Source organism: Onychostoma macrolepis, chromosome 17 (assembly GCF_012432095.1).
Source record: "Onychostoma macrolepis isolate SWU-2019 chromosome 17, ASM1243209v1, whole genome shotgun sequence".
Taxonomy (NCBI): domain Eukaryota; kingdom Metazoa; phylum Chordata; class Actinopteri; order Cypriniformes; family Cyprinidae; genus Onychostoma; species Onychostoma macrolepis.
The window spans coordinates 11172759-11199744 of NC_081171.1; the positions used below are offsets into that span (position 1 = coordinate 11172759).

Consider the following 26986-nt stretch of genomic DNA (forward strand, 5'->3'; position numbering starts at 1 on the left):
ATTTTATTTCTCTAATGCCAGGAACTGCCTCTAAAATTACTTTTAGAAAATACCTAAAGGTAGGCCAGTTTAGTTCATAAATACAGACAGTATTTGATTTGAGGTGTTTTGAATAGGAGGAGTGGGGGTTAGGTCGGAGTAGGCCACAGGAGGCTTTTTAAGTAGACAAGACTGTGCTGTCTGATATATTGATTTTGCTGTCATTTAATTTTTACTTAACCATAATAATTGTACAATCAGTGTGACCGCAGATCTATGAAAAGCAGCTTTTCTTTCCCTGTGGTGTTTCTTCCTAAATGTAGCTGTTAATTACTATCTTTTGGATTCTTGCATCTTATAGTCACAAAGCCGGGCGATGTCATATACCGTCAGGCTCGAGAATGTTTCAAGGCCCTGAGATCTTTAAGAGTTTTAATTGTTCATCAAATTTCAGTCAAGCCAGTCTATAGAGGACCAAAATGTCCTTGATTTCAAATAATCCAGCAATTATATGTTCTCGCCAGAACAAGAAAACAGTGGCATTTCTCTTTTGAACTGAATCAGTCATTCTTCGCAGGACACAGGAGTTAAGTGGCCACTTCTGAGTATAAAAACCTCATTGAATAGAACAGGTTACAGTTCAATGTCTCATACATTATAGCTCATTGCTGAAGGACCTAAAATGTAGTCTGTGAAAACAAAACAAAAAATGAAGGACCCTTTTCCTTCTAAACGAAAGTATATACTCTTGACGGCTCCATAGAAAATGAAAAACGGCTTCTAAACTCTTAAAATCTGGTGCCATTATGTACCTTAAGTTGATGTGTCAATGAACTAAATCAAAGTCTGTGAGAATATTGCTTTTATTTGTGTGTAGAATGGTAGAATTTACAGATGGCAAATATGGCATTGCAATTAAAGGACTGTTTTAGATGGATGCACATAACTGAAGTAACACTGCCATGAATTCGTCTGAGAGAAATCTATTGTGAAGTCATGGTCTCTGACTAAAACCACCTGTTGATGTGCAGGAGGTCAGTTTAAATCTGCATTTATATGCATGTTTTTCTTTTTACCTTATAAGAAGTGCTTGAACAGAGGATGTAAAGAAAGTGTAATAACAGGAACACCATATTTATGAGGTATAGTATCCAGAAAGAAATTAACTTTTGTGTGTCAAAGAATTCAAACAAGCAGCACCCTGATTACTCACTAAACCATTTTTTATTTAAAATTAAGGTTCATTTAAATTCCTTTTATTGCTCCATGGACAGCTATTATAATAAAGCACACCGGTGAAGTACAGTACAGCCTATACACCTATATGAAGAAATCTACAAAACTATGTCAAAATTAACTTTTTGGGTTAAACATTCTAATAAAAAATTCAGATAATTTGAAAAAATTCAATTTTTATTTATTTATTTTTTTTTACAAATTTATAAATTGTGCTGTGTAAGCTTTAGTTACAATACACTCTCTTTGCAATTTATAACTACTGTATTTTACATTTTGGCGAATTGGTGGCTAATTTGTATGAATTCGTACAATCTCCTCACACCCCACTGATGTTTAGATTCAGTTGTGGACCTTTATGCTTACTTGCTAGAAATCATAAGTTTCTGTTAGGGCTGTCAAATCGATTAATCACATCCACAACAAAATTTTGTGTTTACATATATGTGTGTACTGTGTATATTTATGTATATATAAACACACACACACCTACATGTATATATTTAAGAAATAGTTACATGTATATTTATATGTTCATATTTAAATATGATTTTAAATAAATATTACATATATTTCTTAAATATATACATGTACGTGTGTGTATTTCATACATACATTTAAATATACGCACTACACACACATTTATTTTACTTTTATTACTTTGATTTTGGATGCAATTATTTGATTTGACAGCCCTAGTTTCTGTACAAATCACATCAAACAAATAAATACGAAATCACTGCCTCATACTTACAATTGTATATTAATTTTTTAAGGTGGAAACACTGTTAAACAGGCATTTTGAAAGCATGACTCCAATTCCTGCAACCACGAATAATTTCCTCCATTCATAAATCTCTGAGTGTCTGGTTTAATTTTTAACTATATAAAAAAAATTGTAATACAATGTTAATCAAATAATATTTGACATTTTGAACTCCTAAGTAAGCATTTAAATGATAAATTAGACTCCCTCGGATTTAAAAGAGAAGAACGCTTCAGCACAAGGTCACTTAACATTTCAAACGCAAGGAACACAACACAGACATTTTTTGAAATACACATATTTTTTATTGGGTGACAGTTTGGCTGTTAGTACTTGGCATCGATTGAAATACAGTTGCAAATCTTTTTGGATGTGCATATGGCAAGAGCAGTGACAATGTTTCCATTGACTAAAAACAACCCCGTAGGTATAGTTTGAGAGTTTACACAGTGAGTGAAAGTCCATGTCAGCTCTAGGGCTGAGCAGCCATCTTGGATCTAAGTGAATGACTAGGTGACTTTCAAGCATTTAAAGCACAGAATCTAGCAAACAGTTAAATTCTTCTCAGCACCCCCCCCAAACCTTATGTACTGGTCCATTTTCTTTTATCTAAAACCAGTTAAATAAAATAATGCTGAAAAGCCATTCAAAATCAAATTCACAGTGAATTATTAGCAAATGTCCCTCTACAGGAATGAGTGTCTTAATACCTCAGACACCGTGATCAAAATGAAACTGAAAAACAGAAGAACAAATGGATAGTGCTCTTTATGTGCTTATACAAGCATATCATAGCAATAACTACATTTTATAAAGTGGCTACACATTGTGTTATCAATAAAAAAATAGCAAAGCTGCCAATGAACCGGTATGGTGCAAATCAAGTGAAGAACAAAAGCAAAACATTCACCCTATCAACACTCTCAGAGCAAAAAAAAGGTTTGCACGTTTGTAAAGGTGTATGTCTATGTGTGTGTGCTCTGCTCTACAAGTGCATGCACATATATCACGTGTGATGACATCACTTCCTGCTTCTCCTGCCTTGCACAGCCAATGAGAGAGTGATTTCTAGTAGCTTGGGTTTTATTATCCAGAGATTATTTAAAATAGAATAAATTAACATTACCAGAAAAAAAACAAACAAACAAACAAAAAAAAAACTTCATTTGTTGGTCTCTCATGCGAATCGTGCAGAGCATATGCAATTATTTGCAATTAACAATCACATGAGCAGCAAATTCAGATTACATTGAGAAGCTTTAGCGTTTTATCCTGTGTGCATCTTGCTATTTTTTCATTTTTAATGATATTACATAGTTTGATGATATTGTATTCACAATCTGTGGTCACCCTGGCAGATGATTGGTATGATTTTTAGAGGGAAACTTTTGATCTATCATGTTTTTGATCTATGATCTGTGCTATTATCACAAAACTGAATTGTCCTGTGCGAGAACTATTTGGCGCTTTTTGTCTTGTATTGCTATGCAAATCTATGGAAAAGTAACTACATGACAGATTTTTCAAAGAACGCCATGATGACTTTCAAATAATAAAAATGTTCAGTTATCACCTCAATGATCTAAAATGGTTGATTAATACATTTCCATAGCAGCATTACAATTTTGCAGCTGAAGCTTTGACACACAGACTTCACATTGGCAGAATAGCATGATGGAATAAGTGGGAATAAAATGCGGGACATCACATTGCGATACCTTTATTGCTTTCTGTTTTTTTTTTTTTTTTTTTGGTGTTGCATTTATCTCAATATCTTCCAAACCACACTCACAACTATTGCCTGTCATTTGTGGTATCATCTACAGACCGCATACACATCAGTCACCTCATTTCCCAAACCAGAAAATATACCACAAAGTTCTTATTCCAAATGATAACTGCAAGTAAAGTTGTTAAGGTCAAAGGTTTTCAAGTCTTGTGATCTTTGCTGTAGTTTCTAAAAAATAGAGCAACAAAGGCATTTCACACAACTGCATTTGAGAATTGCAAAGTGGGAATGGGAAATTAAGAGGTTTGAGTGTCAAATGGGATTATTTTGGTCTAGTTTGGGGTTAAAGGAAGGTTATGGTTTTGGGAATGGGATTACGTTTTAGTTTTTGGGGTTGGATTAGGGTAATATCTGAATTTAGTATCCATATGAAGGCTGGTGAGAGTGGAAGAAAGAATGTGTGCTCTTAAGGCCTGCATACACACACTGCTCATAAAGCCGCTAACGCTAAAACAACGCTAAAAATCTGTACAATATCTTTAAATACTGTATATACAGAAATAAACATTTTCATTTGTCACATTCTCCAAAATAATCTCCTAAATAAAAAAAAAACTGAAAAAAAATCAGTGGCTTCTCTTTCTAAGGAGCAGGATTAAAGGCAACTAGCATATAGCGATGGCTATCGTTTCAAATCATGTTGCAGGTACAGCTAGCGGCTTTCTCTGTCACTGCCACTTCAAACAATGATTAAGATTCACATTCTAGGATTTATGCGTTCTCGTTCTGCTTAGAGCAACATACTGACCAACGATATGAAGATATGCTGAATTTCGCAACAAACAAAATGGCGCCCTTAATCTCCCGCCAAACGGAGTCACTGTCTATAACTCCTCGACATACAAAAAAGAAACAGACAAAAAGTCTACATAATGAGACATAAGAACAAAACAAAACAAAAAAGTGTTTTGCCACGTAGTCCTGTAGCACTGATGGTCATTTTGTCACGGAATCAGCACCTTTGTGATGTGTAGCTCAGGTTTCGGTACCATCCTAAATGTTTGAGATACTGAGAACATGTTCACCAGAAGACAAAACCATCTGCTTTACCTCCTCATCACCCATCACCTAAATGATTGAACTGGATCTGGACTGGGCCTTGGAGGTAACAGACCAGAGTTTAAGAGCAAAGCAGTGTGTTTTTGTAAGAGAACGATATTATATTTCTGCCAGAAGTCTAACGTAGCTGCCTTAACCTGAACTTGTCTTGCTAAGTTATTACAGGGTGCTAATCCAAACTGCACTACTAGCAATACGCAGCTGTATTTTGGCTCTATCCATGCAGAGTTTGCATCTCTGTGCAGAAAATAGCCACTAAGACTACAAATAGACTATAGTAGAAGCATACAGAGAATAACGGACTGAGCCTGGATGAGTGTCGATGAGACATAATGAACTCGACTTTGGCCAAATATGAGAAGTTTCATCTTGAGATGAGTCCAGTTGTGGATCTGGAAAATGAAACGACCAAATAAAATAACATGAATGGCACAACTATTCAAGCAAATGTCACATGGAAGGTCGGCAAACATGGAATATTAGTTGAGACTCCAAACCTTCATCTTTCATTCATTCTCTATTTTTAGTTTTCTCTTTCTATTTTCGATCCTTCTACACTGCAAAACTATTTTAATCAGCATTTTGTCTCGTTTTCCAGGCAAAATATCGAAACATCCTTTAAACAAGAAATAGTTACTTAAGAAGCAAAATATTAAGACTATTTTAAAGAACACATCTTGAATGAGTTTTTTTTTTTTTTGTTTCTTTTTTGTTGTAAGCATAAATCTAGAATTTAGTGGTTGGTGTTTATAACAAGAAAATAAAAACATTTGCAAATAAATGTAATTCAATATACCACTGTTGAAAAGTTTAGGGTTGGTAGATTTTTTATGTTTTTGAAAGACATCATTTATGCTCACAAAGACTGCATTTATGTGGAAAATACAGTAAAATAGTAATATTGTGAAATATTATTACAATAAAAAACATCCGTTTTCTGATTTAATGTTTATATTTTATCATCCTGTGAATAATCTGAATTCAGCAGCCACTACACCAGTCATTCTTCAGAAATCTTTTGAATATGCTATTTTGGTGCTTAAGATACATTTATTATTTTTTTATCCATTTTGAAAACAGTTGTGCAGCTTAATATTCTTGTGGAATTAATGATACATATACATTTTTTTTTTCTGTATTCTCTGATGAACGTTTGTTTGCATTTGCTTGAAATATGAATCTTTTGTAACAATAAATGTCTTTATTGTTACTTTTGATCATTTGAAAGTGTTCTTGCTAATGACATGTATTACTTTTATTCAGAAAAAATTTTAATATATGAAGCAATTTTAAAAGGGACAAATCTATCATCTTTTCAGGATGTTTGGATATTTTTACTGGACAACATAACTAAAATGCTGAGTTTCAGCAGTGTGTGGTTTTCTCATCCCTCATCTTCTTCTATTGACTAAGGAAATCGATGCTAGCTTTGACACTGCGAGAGGTTGCCACATCGACAGCCATGGCTCTTATCTCAGTGTCTCCGAACTGCATGAGCGTCTGGATCTCTCTTCGTGCCGCTGGACTCTCAGTACCGCTCACATCCAGCTTCAGCGTACCACACTTCCTCACGCCTGGGTCCGTGATGAAACTGACCGACTCTTTTTCCGAGCAGTATACGTGAATGACGATCACCTGCTGTGACGGCTTCGCTGGCGTATAGCTACGCTTTACCGTTTCACCCAGCGCCACTGACTGATCGGTGGAGATGAATGTATCGAAGACGTCAGTGCACCAGCGCGTACCTTCCTTCACAAGCATCTTCTCTGGTGGGTGCTTCCCCTCTATGAAACGGTTCAGGACACCAACGCCGTAGGTGAGCGGAGAGCGGCGCACCTTTATAACGCTGGGATCCAGGCCGAATAACACTGCCCCTTTGAGGATGGTCAAGCCCACATCATGCGGAATAATAATTCGGCTGCGACCCTGAAGCATCTTCTGAACCGCCTGCTGCAGCAGCGGAGACTCTGCGAATCCTCCCACCAGGAAAAGGAACTTGATGTCTGTCACCTCTGGCCTGTCGAATAACTCAGCTGGAGAACATATAAAAGAATGAAAGCAGAGAGAGAGAAAGAGAAATGGGATTTTGAAACAAACAAACCAAAAAAATTTCATTAGTCTATTACAAAACAATTTAACACGATGGTTTTTGCCCAAAGAATGTTGTGCATTCCTTCAGTTCTCATCAAAATGACAAAGACAAAAATGCAGTTTACTAGCAGTGGTGTCCCTGCTTGTAGTTTTTGTTTGAACAGATACAGATCACAGCTGGGCTCGACCAACATAAGAGCCGAGGGACTGAGTTCTGACCCAGTTCTGTGCAAGTATTTTGGGCAGATAGTCGAGACTCTCCTGACTGGGCCAACGCTTGCCCTAATTGTGTCTCCCAATGGCTCATTAGTTTATACAGCTTTACACATTCTACTAAAGACTGGAATACACATAATGTTTGCCCAGATTTCTGCCCCAGTTTGCAGTCTGTAGGAGTTGGCACTAGTTGTCTGAATATTGGGCAGATTTCACAGAAAATCACATAGTATATGATGGGCACAAATGATTTTAGGCCATTTTTTTTTAGCTTGAGACTAAGATTCCATGTTTGATATTCTGGGATACCATATTATACCAATAAAAATAAAAATAAATATAAATAGTAGATGGGGAAACATTAAAAATGTTTCCTTGGCAGATAACTGAAATATATAAGATTTAAGTTTCAAATTTAAAAGCTATAAAGAAATCTTGAAAAATGACAAAAACTATTAAAATGGATAAAAACGCATAACAAAATGACAAACTTAAACTAAAAATGAAAAAATATAAAATAAAAGCTAATTCAAAATATTAATACATTTTAAAATTTTATATAAAAAAATATTAAAATAACACTAGATTATATGTTGTTAAATGTTGCGATACTATGTTATGTTATGAGATTGGTATGTCGAAAGATTATGTAACATAAAACTATTCGAAAGAATATTACAGTTACAATTTAGTATATCTAACCATACTTTTATTATGTAGTCTTGAATGTCTGTGAAAGAAAGACAGGAATTTATATTAGGAATATATAATATTTTCTCCACCTTCGATTCCTCTGCACCTTTAATATAGTTTTATACCTTTCCGCTAACCTTCTGGTTAAGTATTGTTGCAATTTCATCTGACATACAAAGAAAATTAATAAACAGGCTCTGATCCTGATTCATTAAATCCTTTAATTAAATGCATACAATTGACTTAATTAAATCACATATATAATTCTTGTCTCAGTGGGATAAATGACCTTTGTATCAAGAGCACATGACTTTCCATTAACACCCAAATCCAGACAACGGACACTCCCATCTCACGCCAAACTCCAGAAATCAATATAATATTATTGTTCCAGTAAAACTGTGCAATTACTCACTCAGATGCTGTATAATGTGGTCTATAGTTGGTTTGAACAGTGCATTCATTGCATCTGGGCTCATCCTCAGCATGCCCTGTGAAGACCACTTCACAAAGTCAACACTGCAGAAGAGAAACGAAAACAGAGAGAGCGAGAGTTAGAGACAAATAAATTACAGATCATCCTCACTTGGCCTCAGTGCAGGATAAGATTTTTCTTCACATATGGAAGACTACTGAGAAGCTTGATATTATTGAGTTTACATTATTAGGTTTTACACTGCTATAAAAGTCAGCCCATGTGTGCTAATAGCTGAAGTTTCCAGTAAACAGATGTGTGATACAGGGCTGAACGAGTGCTCAGAGATGCCTGACTCGCAGGCTTGTTGGAAAAAATGTCCCCAGTGAGACATAAGAGCTCAAAATCCATAAAATGCAAGTCAGAGTAGTCTTACTCGTGATTATCTCTTTACTGTGCAACCATTAACAAAACAAATAATATAACATGCTTGTATTTTCGAAATAATAGAAAGACAAAACTAGATAATTTTGCCTCTTAATTTGACATTTTGTCATATCTGATACTTTTGCTCAGGAAGCAGCCATTATAACTAGTTTTAGAAGACTGATATTTAAAGTAGTTTTCTGAGAAATGTCTCGCTTTGCTGCAATGCTAAGAAATTGTAGCTGGATGCACAAAATTATGATGCTACCAAACAGAGGACTCTATAGCAATTATCTAATTAACAAAATTACTTGCCCATGAACAAATCTCTTAGTGCTACTGGGAGAAAATTACATAAATTAATATTCATGACAAGCTCATAATAGTTCATAATGTGCCCTATTTCTCCCCTTTTTAGATTGCACATATGCCCCTTGATTATGTGTTTAGCACATAGTCAGCAATCACACACACAAACAAACATGGTATTCATTTAGCTGACTTGTCCATCTTTATACAGGGCCTGATGGCTTATTGAATGGCTGTGTGTACGGTATTGACAGCAGTCATGAATAGACAGATTAACTCTCCAGGGGCTGTAGGTCACACATGCCTGACCTCAAAAGAGACAGACAACAATTACCGCAAAGGCAGAGAGTCAGCAGGACTCACAACAGTCACCAGTTTATGACTAGAGAAAATAATCAAATCCTGACTTACAGTATATATATATATACACACACACACACACACACACATACATATATATATATATACATGTATATACAGTTGTGCTCAAAATTATTCATACCCTTGGTAAATATGATCAAAGAGGGCTGTGAAAATAAGTCTGCATTGTTTATCCATTTGATCTTTCATTTGAAAATTAAAAAAAAAGTTAAAGTTAAAACCTAGCTTTGACATTTCGACATTTTCATTTGAACTCTTTTCCATTCCAAAAGGAAAATTAAAAAAAATCATAAATTTTTCAAGCAACACGAAAGATAATAACAAAACTGCCAGTTTGAAGCAAATAATCTGTGGAAGGTGCAACTCGACTGGACTGTATTAATGGGTGATTTCTATTACAACGGTTTATACACTCACTTGCTCTTCCTCAGCGCATGCTCTACGCTGTGTCCTCTGAATTTCTTGTAGTAGTCGATGAAAGAGAAGGGCAGGTTAATATTCAACGGATTGCTTCGGTCAGGAGTCGCCGCCCTCTTACGAGACTCAAACGCAATCATCAAATCCACCCAGGCAGCCGGACGCTTGATCTTAAACTGGTCAATAAAATCCTGTCCGAATATCTTACACAGGAGCTTCTCAAATTCATAATCGATACCAATAGAGCCGTACGGGCCTCCTGCAGAGAGGATGGAAAGATAAAGATAATCTCAGATTCTTAGAAATAATGACATCTCAGAATAACAGACCATTTTTTACAGGAAATACAAGCTTTAAGCAAAATGTTAATCTCAAGCTACAGGTCATTAGGGTTGTGTCTTATACCTGAAGCTTTGTAAAGCTCCTTCAAGTGCCCTTCTGGCATCCGGATCTGATGCACAGTAAGATCCACCGTCCCTCCTCCACAATCCACCACCACATAACGGTCACCTAGACAGCAGCAGAAACAGCATTTGAGGTCACCAGCAAAAACAATTTCATCAGGATGGATCTAAATCTCATCTGGTGACATTTTACACTCTTTCAGGAACTCTCTGCAGATGTTGGATGTGACAGTGTTTTTGCAAGGTGTCAGGGGAACGGTGACCTACATTCAGGGTTCACTGGTTGGTAACTCAAGTAGACGCCTTTGGAATTTAAAGTTCTATGTAGGTTCTGTAAAATATTCACAAACTGTATGAGGTTATTTAAAGAGACAGTTCACCCAAAATGGGGGTGATTACTCTCTCATGATGGTCCAATCCCATTTAACTTTTTTTCCATAAAAGTCATTTTATTATTGGACATTTTGCAAAATACCTTCGTTTGTATTCAACAGAAGGGGGAAAAAATCATACAGGCTTTGGACCAATTACAAGAGAGTACATTTTTTATTTATTTTTGTGAACCTTTAACATTGAAAACACTTAAAATTTACTGAAATTTGAATGATTTTGAAAAACACTATTTTGCGTGAGGGTTATTCCAGCAGTGGTGAATAGGCAAAGTGTGCTGAGGCAATACTAATGGTTGAGCAGCTGCTAATTCAGACAGCAGAATAAGGGCAGGAATTTCAAACTAAGCATCTTCTTATCCTCTCAGCAAGGGTGCATCTAGTCTCAGTAGGCACATTCAAGGACCACCCAAAGTCTGTTCGCTGACTGTACAATGCAATATGGTTCTAATCTGATTGACTGTGAAATAATCAGTACTTTGATCATAATTAAGGTAATAAACTATAAAAATACTATGATAAATACTATGATAAAAACCTGTTAATTTATTAACAGTAAGTTCCCTTTAAGTTCTCCTTTTGGTGAAAAACTGTATTCGATCTAATGGGACATTTAATGTAATTTTACAATATATTACTGTCACCTTATCATTTACAGTGAAAAAACAAACCGGCAGGAAATTCATAGAATTGTGTGATAGCTGACGTCTGATGGGTTATTACTGAAATAAATGTTCCTCCTGAGTTTTTTTCTTATCAGTAATGCACATTTAGGGACATCTTATGTTAAATGATGTTTATTGTCACCATGACGGTATTTTGTGTGTGACACTATGCACCATATATATATATATATATATATATATATATGAACCTGGACCACAAAACCAGTCTTAAGTGTAAATTTTTCGAAATTAAGATTTATACATCATCTGCAAGCTGAATAAATAAGCTTTCCATTGATGTATGGTTTGTTAGGATCGGACAATATTTGGCTGAGATACAACTATTTGAAAATCTGGAATCTGAGGGTGCAAAAAAATCCAAATATTGAGAAATTCGCCTTTAAATTTGTCCAAATGAATTATTAGCAATGCATATTACTAATCAAAAATTAAGTTGAAATACATTTACGGTAAGAAATTTACAAAATATCTTCATGGAACATGATCTTTACTTAATATCCTAATGATTTTTGGCATAAAAGAAAAAATTATAATTTTGACCCGTACAATGTATTTTTGGCTATTGCTATAAATATACCCCAGCGACTTAAGACTGGTTTTATGGTCCAGGGTCACATATGTATTTAAATCAGCTTGTGGAAAAGATAAACTTTGATTAAACATTACATTTTCTCTTTACCACCTGTGTTTTTAAGGTGGTTGTCAGTATGTTATAACGATACAAAAAACTGATGTGTTATTTCAGTTCATGAAATATAAGAAAAAAACTTTACAAAATGTACTCTTTTTTTTTTTAGTTTTTCAGTGAATCTACAGACAGGCTAATATTCTAAACATGATGTCTATAACACATTTCCACATAGCTTTCTTTGTACAACTGAGATGAGACTAGTGTGCATCCTTCCTAAGAGCTTCAGACTTGAGGGTTTCTTAACTTATGACAGCAGCATTAGAAACAGCAGTAGCAAAATACTACAAGAAAAAACAAACGTGTGAGAAGACACAGACTCTACCTTCAGTGAGTTCAGACCAGAGCTCTCCTATGACATTCTCCACCAGAAAGGTGCGGCTCTGTCGGTTACGGCGCACATGCTCCTTGGCTGGTTATTGACAGAGAGAGACAGGAAGTGTGTGTGAGAGGGAAGGCAGCGTGAAGCTGTTTGTGTGTGTGTACGTGGCAGTTCTATAGGCAAGGCGACAGAATGAGAAAGGAATATTGGCTGAATGTGCTTTCTTTAAGCAGGAGGATGCTGCTGGATTAAAAAAAAACAACTAATGGAATGCAAGACTTCTGTAATTTCAGGCAAATTCATAAAATTTAAAGAAAAAGAAAAAAACAGTAAAATTCTGTAATTATTTAATATTATTTGCTTTTTTGAAACAAATTTTAGAAATTCATGAGATTAAAATTCTGATTAATACTGAAGAGCTCATAATTATTTTCATGTTATGCTGAAAAAACAAACAAACACTAAAAAGTAAAATAACTTTACATGCTAAAAATAAATATAGGGCTCAACATTATAATGTACAGTATGAACATGTATATTTATTGTTATATTTGCTACATTTACATTTAACAGTGTTATTAAATTATGTATTTTAAAGAGTAACTTTAAAAGGGTGTTAGATGATAATAAAGCAACATAAAAATGAAAAAAATTTAATTTAATATCCAATATTAACTAATATCAATAAATAAGAAAATGTCTAATATTGGAAAATAACTGATATGGTAGTAATATACTGTGCATCCCTAGAAATGTTCAAACATGCAACTGTCCTCTATATGGGGAAAAATATTTGTGTGCATTTTTCCTGTAATACAGACAATGTTAATCAAATGAAATGAAATAACCTGGACTAGATTATCTGATTTTAATCTAGTTTATTCAGTTTTATTAACACCAGCCCAGCAATTTCACGTTTGCAAATAAGTACATTTGAACTAAAAACCTGATGTGTATAGTTTTGCTCAATGTTGCTATTTAGCCAGCAAGTCTTAAATATTCAGTACATCTTTCCACAATTACTTCCTCTGTTTTTCACTTTCGTGAACTTCCTGACTGCAAGCGGAATGTAAAAGCCTCTGTTCATTCACAGTGGAGGGGAGATTGTCCTGGTCTGATAAAGGGCAGTTGGTCTGATGACATCAAAGGATAATGGCCATCCTGGCAGTTGTAAACATTCCCAAACAGGAAGTGTAAGCTCTAAGGGAGAGTGACTGGAGACTGAGATTTCCTCCAACCTACAGAAAACAATGAAACGGACCAGCAGACATGTTTTCAGTACATGACAGCTTCTGATGGGGCGTGGGAGACCTAACCACTCGATCTAACAGTGTTTTAACCACACAACAGACCCTCGTCTGAAATTCCTGAACCACACTGATAGCAAATTCACAAGGAACCACAGACTATTTTAGATAATCTAAATATCAAGGCAGTGAAAACTACATTTGTGGAGATAGTTTGGGGGAACGTAATTTAGTTCAGATGAATATTGATCCTTCATTGATTCCTAAATGATAACATTTCATCCTAAAATTACACTCTACTGTTCAAAAGTCTGGGTTCAGCAAGACTTTTTTTGTGAAAAAGAAATGAATACTTTTATTGAGAAAGGATACGCTAATTTGATTTTGACAAAAAATCCTTAAAAAAAAAAAATTACGATTGCCACAAAAACATTAAGCAACATCACTGTTTTCATCACTGATATTCATACCAAATGTTTCTTGAGCACCAAATCAGCATATCAGAATGATTTTTGAAGAATCGCGTGACATTGATGACTTTGCATCGCAGGAATACATTTTTACATTTATTTTAATACATTTAAAATACATTAAAATAGAAAATTATTTTCCTTAACCGTCACTCGCTTTGGATAAAAGCGTCTGCTAAATGAATAAATGTAAATGCTATTCATGTCTCATATAAATGCAGCCTTGGTGAACATCAGAGACTTCCTTCAAAAACATTTAACGATATTACCGACTCCAAACTTCCGAATGTCTTTTGAACATCCTTAATAAATAAAAGAACACATCCAGATGCTCAATCATTTCTGAGAGACATCCCTCAGAGGGAAATGTTGTTATCTCCTGTCAGTCTCTGGTTGCCCCGTACAGAGAGAGAGAGGAGCTCTATGGCTGTCAGACAGACGGCCCCCCTGCTCCACAACGGGTCACCACACACAATTGCATCCTGTCTCAGGCTCTCACTGCCAAGTAAAATTAACCACGTTTTCAATGCACACCATTTAATATAAAATATAAAGGCTATCAGAGCACAAATACTACTGCTGCTAAAATAATCAATACACACTACTCCTTTTGTCCTTCATCCATTCTTTTTCTCCCTCTTTCTATCTATGGAACAGCATATGCAGAGAGGTCAAATGCGATTTCAGACTTCCTATCGATGCATCATGATCGTTTAGTTGTATTTTACCTCTTTTATTTGTCACTGCATTGCTACTTCAACTGTTATTTTCGATTTAAAAGCACAAAAACCATCTGATCAAATTCTTTCTCTGTCACTCCTTTTTTTGTACGTGCAGAGGTTTGGAGCTCCAGATGTGCTTGCTGATGACTACAGAGCTGCGGAGGTCATCAGACTGAGGTCACTGATGTCAAGGTCATCGCATGTACACTGATACAGTTTGTTACAGGAATGATAGTTGTGCTTTAGTGGTCTCAGACACAGACATGCTGTCTTAGATCTGGACAAAGAAATTTTTTTTTAAATCGGAGATTCTTAAATGTTGACATCAACCAATAATAATTAGCATTTGAAGAAATGTGGTTAAGAAACAGATTAAGAAACACTGCCAACATTTTTTGTTATCATTTAAATTGTTTTCTTTTCAAGGGAATGCAAGGCATGACCTCAAACAATTACGTGATTATGAATAAATGTGCATGCAACTTAGTAAGAGAGAGGGAGAGAGAAATTTATGAGGCAGGGGGATTGTGAATTTGCCAAAGCTGTTTCTCATGCTGGCATCACCATTCAGCAGTGCTCCAAATGACTGTTACCTTCTGAACGCACATGAAAAATGACTTTTCATTGACATTTCTAAAATATATATACTTATACTAAGCATACTATATGCTATACACTTACTATAAATACTATATAAATATTTTTTTTAATATAAAGCCCACTGTGAAAGTGCATGCGCTGTCAGTCTGTAATAAGGACATGTGCAGGGCAATGGAGGTGAACTGGAATGGACTGGAAGAGAGTGGTTCTGTGTTCCTGTGAGAGAGGCAGGAATACAGCAGAAAATGCTCTGCCTCTATACAAAACACATTTATGACAATTACATTTTACTTTGGCGTGTGACAAACTGGCAAGACATACCACGTCATGGATGTGTTCACAGCACTGTGAAATGTAATAGGCTGTTTCTTCAACTATGGGCACTTCTGAGCCTGTGGAATCCTTCACATCACACTAACTCTAGTTTATTTAATTTGTCCAATTGTCGTATGGCTAATTTTGTAGACATTCTATCTAGAATCAAAGAATATATATACATAAAAGGCATGTGCAAAGTGAATAATAAATAAATGAGATTAATAAAATAATAAATGATTATAACAAAAATAAATAATAATAATAATAATAGAATTTTAAAAAATTTAAACATCAACCCCTGGGAAAGTAAAGGTGCCCATAGTTGAAATACCACAAAACAGCATTGTGTGTTCATGCATGGTAGCAAATACACCAAGTTTCAAAAGTTTGGGACTTTTAAGATTATGTTTTGAAAGAAATGTCTTATGCTCACCAAAGGCTGTATTCATTTGATCAAAAATACAGTAAAATATATAGATAAAGCAGCTGTTTAAACCTATTTTAATATTTTTAATGTTTAAAAATCTATTTATAAAAATACTTTGATGCACACATTTATTTGAAATAGAAATCTTTTGTAACATTATCAAGGGTTAAAGCAAAAAAAGGTATTTTCATAATAATTAAGTATATTTATAATCCATTGCCAATCGATGTATTAGTAGCCTATGGAACATATTTTCTGCCTCATTCTGTGACAAGAAGCTACATCAGATCACAAAAGGAAGCATTTAACTGGTGTTGTGGACTAAAAAGGTTATAATGTTCTCTTTTGTTGGACAACAGGTTTAAAAAAGTGAATACAAGATCATTTTAGCTTTTGGCATTTTAATTTAAGAATGTTTAGCTTAGCTAGTTAATGGAAGGCTACCTGCTGCCGTCAGAGCAAATGTAATTTCTGCATTCACGCATTCCTCAGATGCTCTCATTTCCCGAGTTGTGCTTTTAAGTCGGAATGTGAAAACAGCACGCTCGCGTTACTACAAAGATTTGTTGGACTTGTATTATTAGAGCTTTCCGACTTGAGTTCACGTGCATTTTCTCAGTCGGGAAATAATTTTTCACGAGGTGCCGATGATGCTGCTTCTTACGTTTGTTTTGGAGAAACAAAGGACAAATATTTCAATCGATCGCTCAGGCATAGCACCGAAATCTGCGTTCTGATTCAGTTCTAGTACATACCGGTTACATAGGTACCGGTGCCATATTGGTACTGGGTTTCGGTACCCAACCCTACAGTTCAGTTCAATTAACAACAACAAAAACAATAACATGCTCTAAGAACTAGAAACTTAAACAGGGTTCATACAGATACTGCAAAATGAAATTCCAGGACTTTCAAGGACTTTTCAAGCACTACTTTTTGGTTTTCAAGGGCTCAAATCAGAGATCTCACTTGTCAAACAACATCATTATCTTTCAAATTCTAATTAATAAACTAATACAACAAAATGGTACAAATAAAACGCAGCACATGCAAAGAATGCAATGACTGTGGCAACTTTAACATTAGAAAGAATACTATGGCAAAGTTATCGCTTTCCTTATTCTTTATGATTGACCTGAAGAATGAAAGCTATATCATACACTTGGAAAATTATGAGCTATATCACCGCTTATCGACACAAGGGGTGTGACAATACACTTAGCTCATGAGATGAGACAAAATACAGATAGTCACTCGTGATGTATAGATACTTGGTTCACAATATTTTAATACTATTTTAAAGAAATGTTCGATTACAGAATATTTGTCTTTTAATTACAAAAAGTAAAACATTGCAGTTGTATTTTGAAATGTTTTAACTAATCTAGGGCTGTAACTAACGATTACTTTGGTAATCAAATAATCTACTGATTATTTTGACAATCGAGTAATCTGATATTTTTTAGTAATACAAATAGACTTAAGTGAAAATGAGGCTTTAATATGACTATATTTACATATAAACTAACAAATAGGCAATCATAATTGGCTTAAATAAAGTATCAAAGTAATTACACGGTTTTATTGAACCACACACCAATATGCCTATAATATGAACATAACCAACTTAAAGGTGGGGTATGTAATTTTTCAAAAATGCTTTAGAAAACTGAGTCGGGGCCGAGTACCAAAACAAACTTGTAGCCAATCAGCAGTAAGGGCCTTGTCTACTCGTGATGTGGAGGAGAGAGCGTTCAGTGCACAGGATGGACATTAGCCGAGCTGAGCCGACAGAAAGATAGAGATGACGGAAAAAATAACAAAAGAGGAAAACGTCTGTGGAACAATAAGGCAAGAAGTAGGACCCATGTAAATATCGGATCAGCTTTCCAGCGCTGGAGAGAACTCAAGGAGCGGAAGGCCGAGGCTGCTTTGTTTCTTCTGGTGTCTACACCAGACGCGCCACGCCGCAACAGCTAAAGTCTGCCTTCACTGGACCTTTCAAAGCGACCGTTGAAAATCATTTGAAATTTGTGTCAGCACGTCATAAATAGAACGTGGCCTGGTGTTGTTTCACTTTACAGTGTAATTCAATGACGTTTAAATCCAATTCATTTCACATGCAAACTCAGAGCGAGGGTTTAACGTTAAACTTTTATTTTGAAATCGTGATCTACAACAAATTAGTGATGGGAAGTTCGGATCATTTTACCGACTCGGACCTTTGAGTCTCGTTCAGCAAAATGAACGAATCTTTTTTCGAGTCATTTCGTTCATTTTAGCAAAATATAATTAAAATGTTGACTAACTACTTGACTAATTCCAGTACAGAACCTATAGGATGTTGCGCATGCGTGACTGAACGAATCACTCCCCGAAATGACTCATTCTTCCCGAGTCACATTACAGATTCGTTCAAAAAGAGCGAATCGTTCAAGAACGACCCATCACTACAACAAATCGCATATAGAAATATGTTGATGTATTCTCCTGTGTTGGCAAAGGTTTATAAATGATTTACATTACAAATCTAGTGAGATAATGCACACTGTTTTCACAGATGACCGTTAAGTAACCCAAACTCACAGCATATTCAGAGGAAGAGTTTAGCCCCTTTCACACATACAGTCTTTACTGGTAAATTACCATTAAGAGATCATGTGTGAACAGGACCTTTTTCAAATTCGTTCTGACAATCAAACCGTTTTTATGGAGATGACGTGATGACTATGAGATGTTTGTTTACAAAGCTCCACTGCTTTTTTAATAGCTTTTCTATGTAAATATGCGCTAGACTAGAGTGACATCTTTGACCATTGCGCCCCGCAGGTTTTTCAACGTGTCGTGCTCGAGACCCAGCTTCTTCTCCATTCATCAGGGCTGCAGCTCTGGATACTATTATGAGTGTCTCGTGTTTATAAAAGCAAAAACTTCTGATTGGCTAGTAATGTTAGTTTGATTGACAGTGAAAGCAGTGTTCCTCTCATACCATTGGTAGGCGAACTCGTGAACTCGAACATGATATCAACAAGTTTTATTATCTTTTTTTTTTTTTTCCACTGCCGAACGCCGCACGGTGCCAGAGAACTTTAAGCCCTGCATTATACATCTTTACTGTTACTTTTGATCAATTTATTGTGTCTTTTCTGAATAAAAGTATTAATATCGTAAAAAAAAAAAAAATTGTATTGTATTGACTCCAAACTTTTGAACAGTAATATAGCCTATATGCAATGTATTTTCATATATGCAAGCAAAAACTTGATTAGGACAGGCCAAATACGTGTCTTTAATTGTCCTTACTGAATAAAAGTTTTATCTTCTCTAAAAAACAAAAAAAGTCAGGAAAGGCCACAGATATATTAGACATCTAAAATGATCTTAAATTAAAAGCTATTCACCTCTTCTTCCCTCCCTCTCTCCCACTGTTTTCTGCATGCATCATCACCATCTCTCACTGCGGTGAGAGTTTAATAGGCATGTTGGACTGCAGGAGTCCTGCAGCTCTAGTTTAGGAGTAATCCTCACTTCAGTGCTAGTTTAATCTGTTAGGATTGATATCCATATCAGTTTACAGCATTGTTAATCTGATGCGGTTAACCTCTGCTTTAGAAAGGAGTGGATGTTGTAAAAAATTGGTAGTTTTATGTTGAAGAATGAGAAAAACATCTTTACAGTTCACTACTTTGCTATACATGGTAAAATATTTTTGGTAGATTTGCCTTATTTTTCTCACTCTCAAAAAAAAACTAAAAACCCTACATGACTGGCCCAACAATTTACTACAGCCTATTTGTCCTTTTGAAGATGAACTAAATCAATGGCCAAAGGTTGATGCCATCAAAACACACAGACAAAATTACACTCAACAAACATTGAAGTACTGTAACAAACTTGAGCGTGACTGGAACAATATGAGTATGATTTGGTTTATCCTCACAGCAGAATGCTTGTGGTGCAGATGTAATATGGTGAAAGACAGTATGGGTGTCTTACCCTGGGTCATTCCCACCCCAACATTCTCAGTTGGGCTATAACCGTTCAGGGCCGTTTTGTTGTCCAAATCAACCATTTGGTGGAGACGGAGCTTTCTGCAGTAAATGGACGCAGCCTCTGGTTCCAGAGCAATGATCAACTGATCAGGGTTGTCACGAAAAACCAGACCAGCCTAGATGAGTACAGAGCACAGTGGCAAGACATTAAAACAGGAGTCTGAAACCAAGGCTCATCTTGAGTTTTACCATACATAAAACATACAAATGATTACAAATAAAAGCTAATATGAACATTTATTCTCAGTAAACTTTAAGACTCCAATAAATTCACATTTACTCATCTGAACATTTACTTTTTACTTATATAAATAAATACACTGAACAAAATTATAAACGCAACACTTTTGTTTTTGCCCCCATTTTCAATGAGATGAACTCAAAGATCTAAGACTTTTTCTACGTACACAAAAGGCCTATTTCTCTCAAATATTGTTCACAAATCTGTCTAAATCTGTGTTAGTGAGCACTTCTCTTTTGCCGAGATACTCCATCCACCTCACAGGTATGGCATATCAAGATGCTGATTAGACACCATAGAGTTGATCAGGTTGTTGATTGTGGCCTGTGGAATGTTGGTCCACTCCTCTTCAATGGTTGTGCGAAGTTGCTGGATATTGGCAGGAACTGGAACACGCTGTCGTATACGCCGATCCAGAGCATCCCAAACATGCTCAATGGGTGACATGTCCGGTGAGTATGCTGGCCATGCAAGAACTGGGATGTTTTCAGCTTCCAGGAATTGTGCACAGATCCTTGCAACATAAGGTCGTGCATTATATGGTCGTGGATGAATGGCACAACAATGGGCCTCAGGATCTTGTCACGGTATCTCTGTGCATTCAAAATGCCATCAATAAAATGCACCTGTGTTCGTTATTCATAACATATGCCTGCCCATACCATAACTCCACCGCCACCATGGGCCACTCGATCCACAACGTTGACATCAGCAAACCACTCACCCACACGACGCCATACACGCTGTCTGCCATCTGCCCTGAACAGTGAAAACTGGGATTCATCCGTGAAGAGAACACCTCTCCAAAGTGCCAAACGCCTTTGAATGTGAGCATTTGCCCACTCAAGTCGGTTATGATGACGAACTGCAGTCAGGTCGAGACCCCGATGAGGACGATGAGCATGCAGATGAGCTTCCCTGAGACTGTTTCTGACAGATTGTGCAGAAATTCTTTGGTTATACAAACCGATTGTTGCAGCAGCTGTCCGGGTGGCTGGAGGTGAAGATGCTGGATGTGGAGGTCCTGGGCTGGTGTGGTTACACGTGGTCTGCGGTTGTGAGGCCGGTTGGATGTACTGCCAAATTCTCTGAAAAGCCTTTGGAGACGGCTTATGGTAGAGAAATGAACATTCAATTCACGGGCAACAGCTCTGGTGGACATTCCTGCAGTCAGCATGCCAATTGCATGCTCCCTCAAAACTTGCGACATCTGTGGCATTGTGCTGTGTGATAAAACTGCACATTTTAGAGTGGCCTTTTATTGTGGCCAGCCTAAGGCACACCTGTGCAATAATCATGCTGTCTAATCAGCATCTTGATATGCCACACCTGTGAGGTGGATGGAGTATCTCGGCAAAGGAGAAGTGCTCACTAACACAGATTTAGACAGATTTGTGAACAATATTTGAGAGAAATAGGCCTTTTGTGTACATAGAAAAAGTCTTAGATCTTTGAGTTCAGCTCAAAAAAAAATGGTGGCAAAAACATAAGTGTTGAGTTTATAATTTTGTTCAGTGTATGAATGAAAGATAAAAACTTTAAATAAATTAAAATGATTTTACCTTGAGTAACTGACATAAGTAAGTTGAAGCATTACATTTCTAACAGGAAATAAATTGAAACTAAAACTGAAATAAAAATCACCAAAAAATAAAAAATGACAAAAACTCATAAAATCCACCAAAAATTAACTAAAATTTAACATTTAAACTTAAAATATGACAAAATCTAAACATGAATGAAAAGTTGGTAATTAATTAAACATGAACATTTTATAAATATTTTCTAATAAATCTATTTCAGACAGGCCCAAAAAACATTAATATAATTAATAAGTATAATAAGGGCTGACCTCCAAGTTTATATTTTTTCAGTATTTTCCTACTTTTCATTTTTTAAATTCATATACATATTAATATCTAAACAAAAAGCATAAATAAATAAATGTCATATTAGTATGTCACACTGTAGGACACTACTTTAAGTGAACTACGTATAAACCTAAAACAGCTATTGCAGCACAGCCTTAAACATCCCAAACAGAATACTAACTGTCATAACTTACTTGCTGTGTAAAGGAATATTTAAATGATACAAATGGCTGGTCAGATATTTCAAGATCATTTTACCTCACTTCAAATATGAGGAAGCGTAAAACTATAAAAGAAACACCACACACACACACACACACACACGCTGTGCTGAATGACATGGTTTGCTCTGAGTGCGCTGCAGGATTCAGTGAGTTATGGGGCGACAGTGTGAGCAAAATGCAGAGAGCGAGAGACAGAGGTGAGGGAATGCAGTGTCCTTTCTTTCTGTTCTCCTGATCCTGCAGACGGAGAGCTGAGTCACTGCACACACACACACACAAACATGCTCCTAAGGCAAGCTTTGCAGGAATTCCCACTGCAGATATCAGGTGTTGCAAACTCCCCTTTCTTCTCCGCTCTTTCTCCTGCTGTTCTCTCTGATTTCTCGCTGAGTATCTATGTAGCTCACTCGCTCGTGGCTTCCCCGCCTCTTTTTGTCCTTGCTTTGGTTTGAGATGAAAGAAGCTGAGGCCACACCCTGCTCTTCTTCCCTTTCTGTCTCTCTCTCTCTTCAGCATGAGAGCATTCATCTCTCTGCTTACTACTGTGCTGTGATTATTATAATTTGAATGCACATTATTTAAGGTAGCTAATGTTTCTTAGTGTGTTTAAATAACAAATAACAAATTACGCTTTAAGTATGCATTTATTTAAATATTTCATAATGGAATAAGCAGCAATAATAAGCAGCTCATTTCTCTTTCCTTTTGACTTGCCTACTGCCTTCATTTACACCTGCACCCACCAGTGGCATCCAATCACAAGCGTTCAATACCAAGTACATGTGCAAATGGGGAAACATTTGTGACCACATCACATTTATATGGCAAACATTAATCTGTCCTGATGCATCCTGGATAACAGTAAAGCATTACTTAATTTTTAACCAACCACTGCGCTAAGACTTTGCTAGTTAATAATATTGAAATTTAGTAACGTGATATATTAATATCTGGTATAAACAGCAATCTGCCTAGCCACTTGTAATCAGGTCACCTGTGACTGATGTTAATAGACACACACACACACACACATACACAGCTTAATCGTCCACAGATCCACACACACGCTCACAAATCACAATGACGCCAACAGTGACAGAGGCAAACAGAGAGTAAGAGATACAGATCCACATGTATGGGGTCTCTAAGGGGGTCCAATGAGAGACAGTGAAAACAGAAAAACAGTGGCTGTATCTAAGAGGTGAGATCACTGTCTTTCCTTTTCCTTTAATCCCTCAGCTTTTCCTCTCTACTTATTTACATCCTGAATTTCTGTATCTCCTTCCTGTTCTATTTTAGATGAAAATGGCAGCAAAACAGTGCTCTAATCTTCTTCAATCGCTCACTAACGCTAGGGGAAGTTCACAGCACAACTGAGTGCTGCAGTATCTACAAACATCCACTAGGGATTTGTAGAATCCATCTTTCAAACTTGTGTGAAAATTCTTGAATCATTACATTTATTGAAAGCACATTAAGCACATTATACACAGACCTCTCTCCAATTTCAAAACACAAACTAGATTCGTTAATTATAGTGAGACATGCATTTTCGTGCATATGTGGCTGTGAGAAAGAAATGTTATACCTTATATGATGCCTCTCTCATAAACTGCTTAGCTGGCATTTTCCAGATGGCCGGTACTGTGATGACCCATCTAACATCAGCATTATCAAAATCTGCCCCTGATTGGTCACTCAGCTCCTGTATCCAATGATAAAAATGCATTTTTGACACACTGATGAAGTTTGAGGTCAGTATTTTTTTATTTAGCAAGGATGTATTAAATTGATCAAGTGACAGTAAAGACATTTATAATATTACGAAAGATTGTATTTCAAATAAATGCTGTTCTTTCGAACTTTCTATTCATCATAGAACCCTGAAATAAAATTTAGCACAATAAATAAATAATTACAAATAAATAAAATAACAGGACAACTGTTTTCAACATTGAAGAAATGTTTTCAGCATCAAATTAGCATGTTGGACTAATTTCTGAAGGATCATGTGACGGTAAACACTGGGCTAATGGCTACTGAAAATTACAGGAACAGCTTTGCAATTACAGGAATAAATTACATTTTAAAATATATATTAAAAAAAGTTACTTTAACGTTTAACATTTACTATATAATATTTCACATATTACAATTTCCTGTGTTTGTACAATATAAAAATGTAGCCTTGATGAGCATAAGTGACTTCAAGAACGTTAAAAATATCTTATCAACCCAAAACTTCTGAATGGTAGAGTACATGTAAAAATAATGTAAACAGACTGTTTTAAATGAAATATTGATGATGACGATGATGATGATGATAAAACATACCTTAAGAGCCTGTTCCTTAAAAAAGGCCAGAGCATAAGCAAAAATATCCAGAGCTTTCACCTTTTTCCCATTGGCAGCATGTAAATCTGTATCGATGGACAGATTCTAAAGAAGATAAAATGACAATAATGCATCTCAGAGACAAGGAGGAGTATGACGTATCAATTAAAATTTATTTGTACACTTGATAGACTTATGACCAAATTTACAATGAATAAAATATACTCTGCAAGGGAAATCTATTTTAAAGTAAATTAGAAAACTCATTAACAGCAATATTCCAGTTATTCAAGCTTTGACTGGTTAACCTATTAGTAATGAGTTAAAAGTTTGTTTGCATTACTTGTTATGCAGTAGCCACTAATATTTGAATATATCCTGGCATTATTGGACAATGAAGGGGAGGCCATGTCCTCACACTTATGATCAATAATGTCCTCGATGCGTATATGTGCTTGGACTCTCAGTCCCCTCAGGTCCAACACTAACAAAAAAATCAATGCTGTATGAGTGTGTCCTTACTGCAGTGGTGTGTAGTTTCATTTTAAACTTCTCCAGATAGAGCCATTGCTTAGACTCGGTGGGATCCAGGTCGTGGTAAAAATCTCGTGCTGCATAACCAAAACTGTGGAACTTCCTGTCTGGACTCAGTAGAATGGTGGTGGGTGTCTTCTGATTGGACACACCTGGGTCACCACCCTCCCAGCGCCTAGCAACAAAGAGAAATCAACCAACGGGAGGGTGAGTTTGAGCTGCTGTAGCTTTTCACCTCTTGTCCTAATTAGGAAAGAACTGACCTAAGAAGACCTAAAATATCACTCAACCCACCCGAGCATCATCATTCTTATTAACCATATCGAGGCAGTCATAAAACCAGCACAAGCATCGTACAGAGACAGAGGCATTTAAAATATTCATGGGCTTTTACTTCCAGGACGAAGCACCTCAGTGCAAAACAGAACAAGCAGCCTGACTACAGACTGTCTGAGCATAGAGAGAAGCCAAAATTATCATATTAGAGAACTGACTTCATACACCCTACGATAACAAAGTGATTTTATAGACCCACTAAATTTTCACTGACCAGTAAAAATTTTTCCAAAAATGGCAGTTTAGCTCTTCAAAAATGGAAAAAAGTTAATTCTAAGAAACGGATATCATATGTTTGCCACTTGATTTGGTATTTTGTTATGTTATGCACTAAAATTTATACATATTTTATATCTAAATATATTTTGGGGCAGCCTTTTTTTAAAATAAGTCAACTGGCAGTTATTGGCACAATTGTAATAGTCCCCAAGGTTTGAGTTCATCAGAGTTAACCATTTCAGTCTCTGTAAACAAACTAAAAAATGACAAAATCTGTGGAATCAGGACAGACTGGGAGTCGATCTTTTCATCTCTTGTTAACCAATTCAAAGCAGCTGTCGTCTTGACTCTAAACAGATTTAGTAAAAGAGTTTTGTGAGTTTTTAAAAGGGAAGCTGTGTTTGTGTAAAGATTAAGGGACTAGACTATCAGTTCAACCCAAATAATCTCAGAGCCCTTGGGCTTTTTGTGTTGTGTGTGTAAATCTCTAGCAGCAGACTAACCAGTTCAAATTAACCAGGCACTTTTCTTTCAAAAGAAGAGCAATTCTCCCACTCTGCTGTGTTCATAAAATCATGATCCTATACGAATACTATAGCCATGGACAACTAATTGCCAAGAGTGCTTGTCAGATAATGCTAAATATATCCGTATATTTAACGGCCTTCATGTTTCAATGGAAAACGCCATGTTTATATTTATTTAGACCTCCATTTACAATCAAACTTAAACAATTGTTTATTCAAATATGTGGATATATAGCCAGTACACCTTATATAGATGTACTTGTGCTGTTTAACAGAATCCTATTTCTAACTAATCCACAAGAATCCTATATCTAAATTTCATAGTTTCACGAGTCTGATGCCTAAAATTAAGTCCACATGCCCGTTTGGGCGGGGAACACGTGGCTGACTCTCCCCAGCAGGTACTCTGGAGAGCTGACCTTAGAGTCAAAGGTCACATGACCAAGTAGGTCAGGTCAGGGTAACAGAGCAGCTGTGGGTTCATCCTCATGTACAACACACAGATACACAATGTTACACAGTTCAGATCATCATATACACAGTGGGACTGTAATATCTAATCATTTTTAATGGGGCATAAGTGCCCAGAAAGAAAGAC

The 26986-nt window shown here is 36.0% G+C and overlaps 1 protein-coding gene across 3 annotated transcripts in view; it reads right to left on the reverse strand.

Annotated features, from left to right (window-relative positions):
• Positions 1–3700: 3700 nt before the first annotated feature.
• Positions 3701–26986, reverse strand: part of hspa12a (heat shock protein 12A) — a 41881-nt gene continuing 18595 nt past the window's right edge. For 2 of the 3 annotated variants that reach the window (XM_058749026.1, XM_058749027.1), the window contains exons 4-12: positions 25295–25481; positions 24773–24877; positions 24027–24143; positions 20047–20218; positions 12270–12356; positions 10183–10287; positions 9778–10036; positions 8245–8348; positions 3701–6862 (exon numbers count right to left, since the gene is read on the reverse strand). In XM_058749026.1, coding sequence (XP_058605009.1) covers positions 6231–6862; positions 8245–8348; positions 9778–10036; positions 10183–10287; positions 12270–12356; positions 20047–20218; positions 24027–24143; positions 24773–24877; positions 25295–25481 — 1768 coding nt within the window. In that variant the 3' untranslated portion in view covers positions 3701–6230. The remainder of the gene's footprint in view (positions 6863–8244; positions 8349–9777; positions 10037–10182; positions 10288–12269; positions 12357–20046; positions 20219–24026; positions 24144–24772; positions 24878–25294; positions 25482–26986) is intronic. The other variant, XM_058749028.1, reaches the window with a different exon arrangement.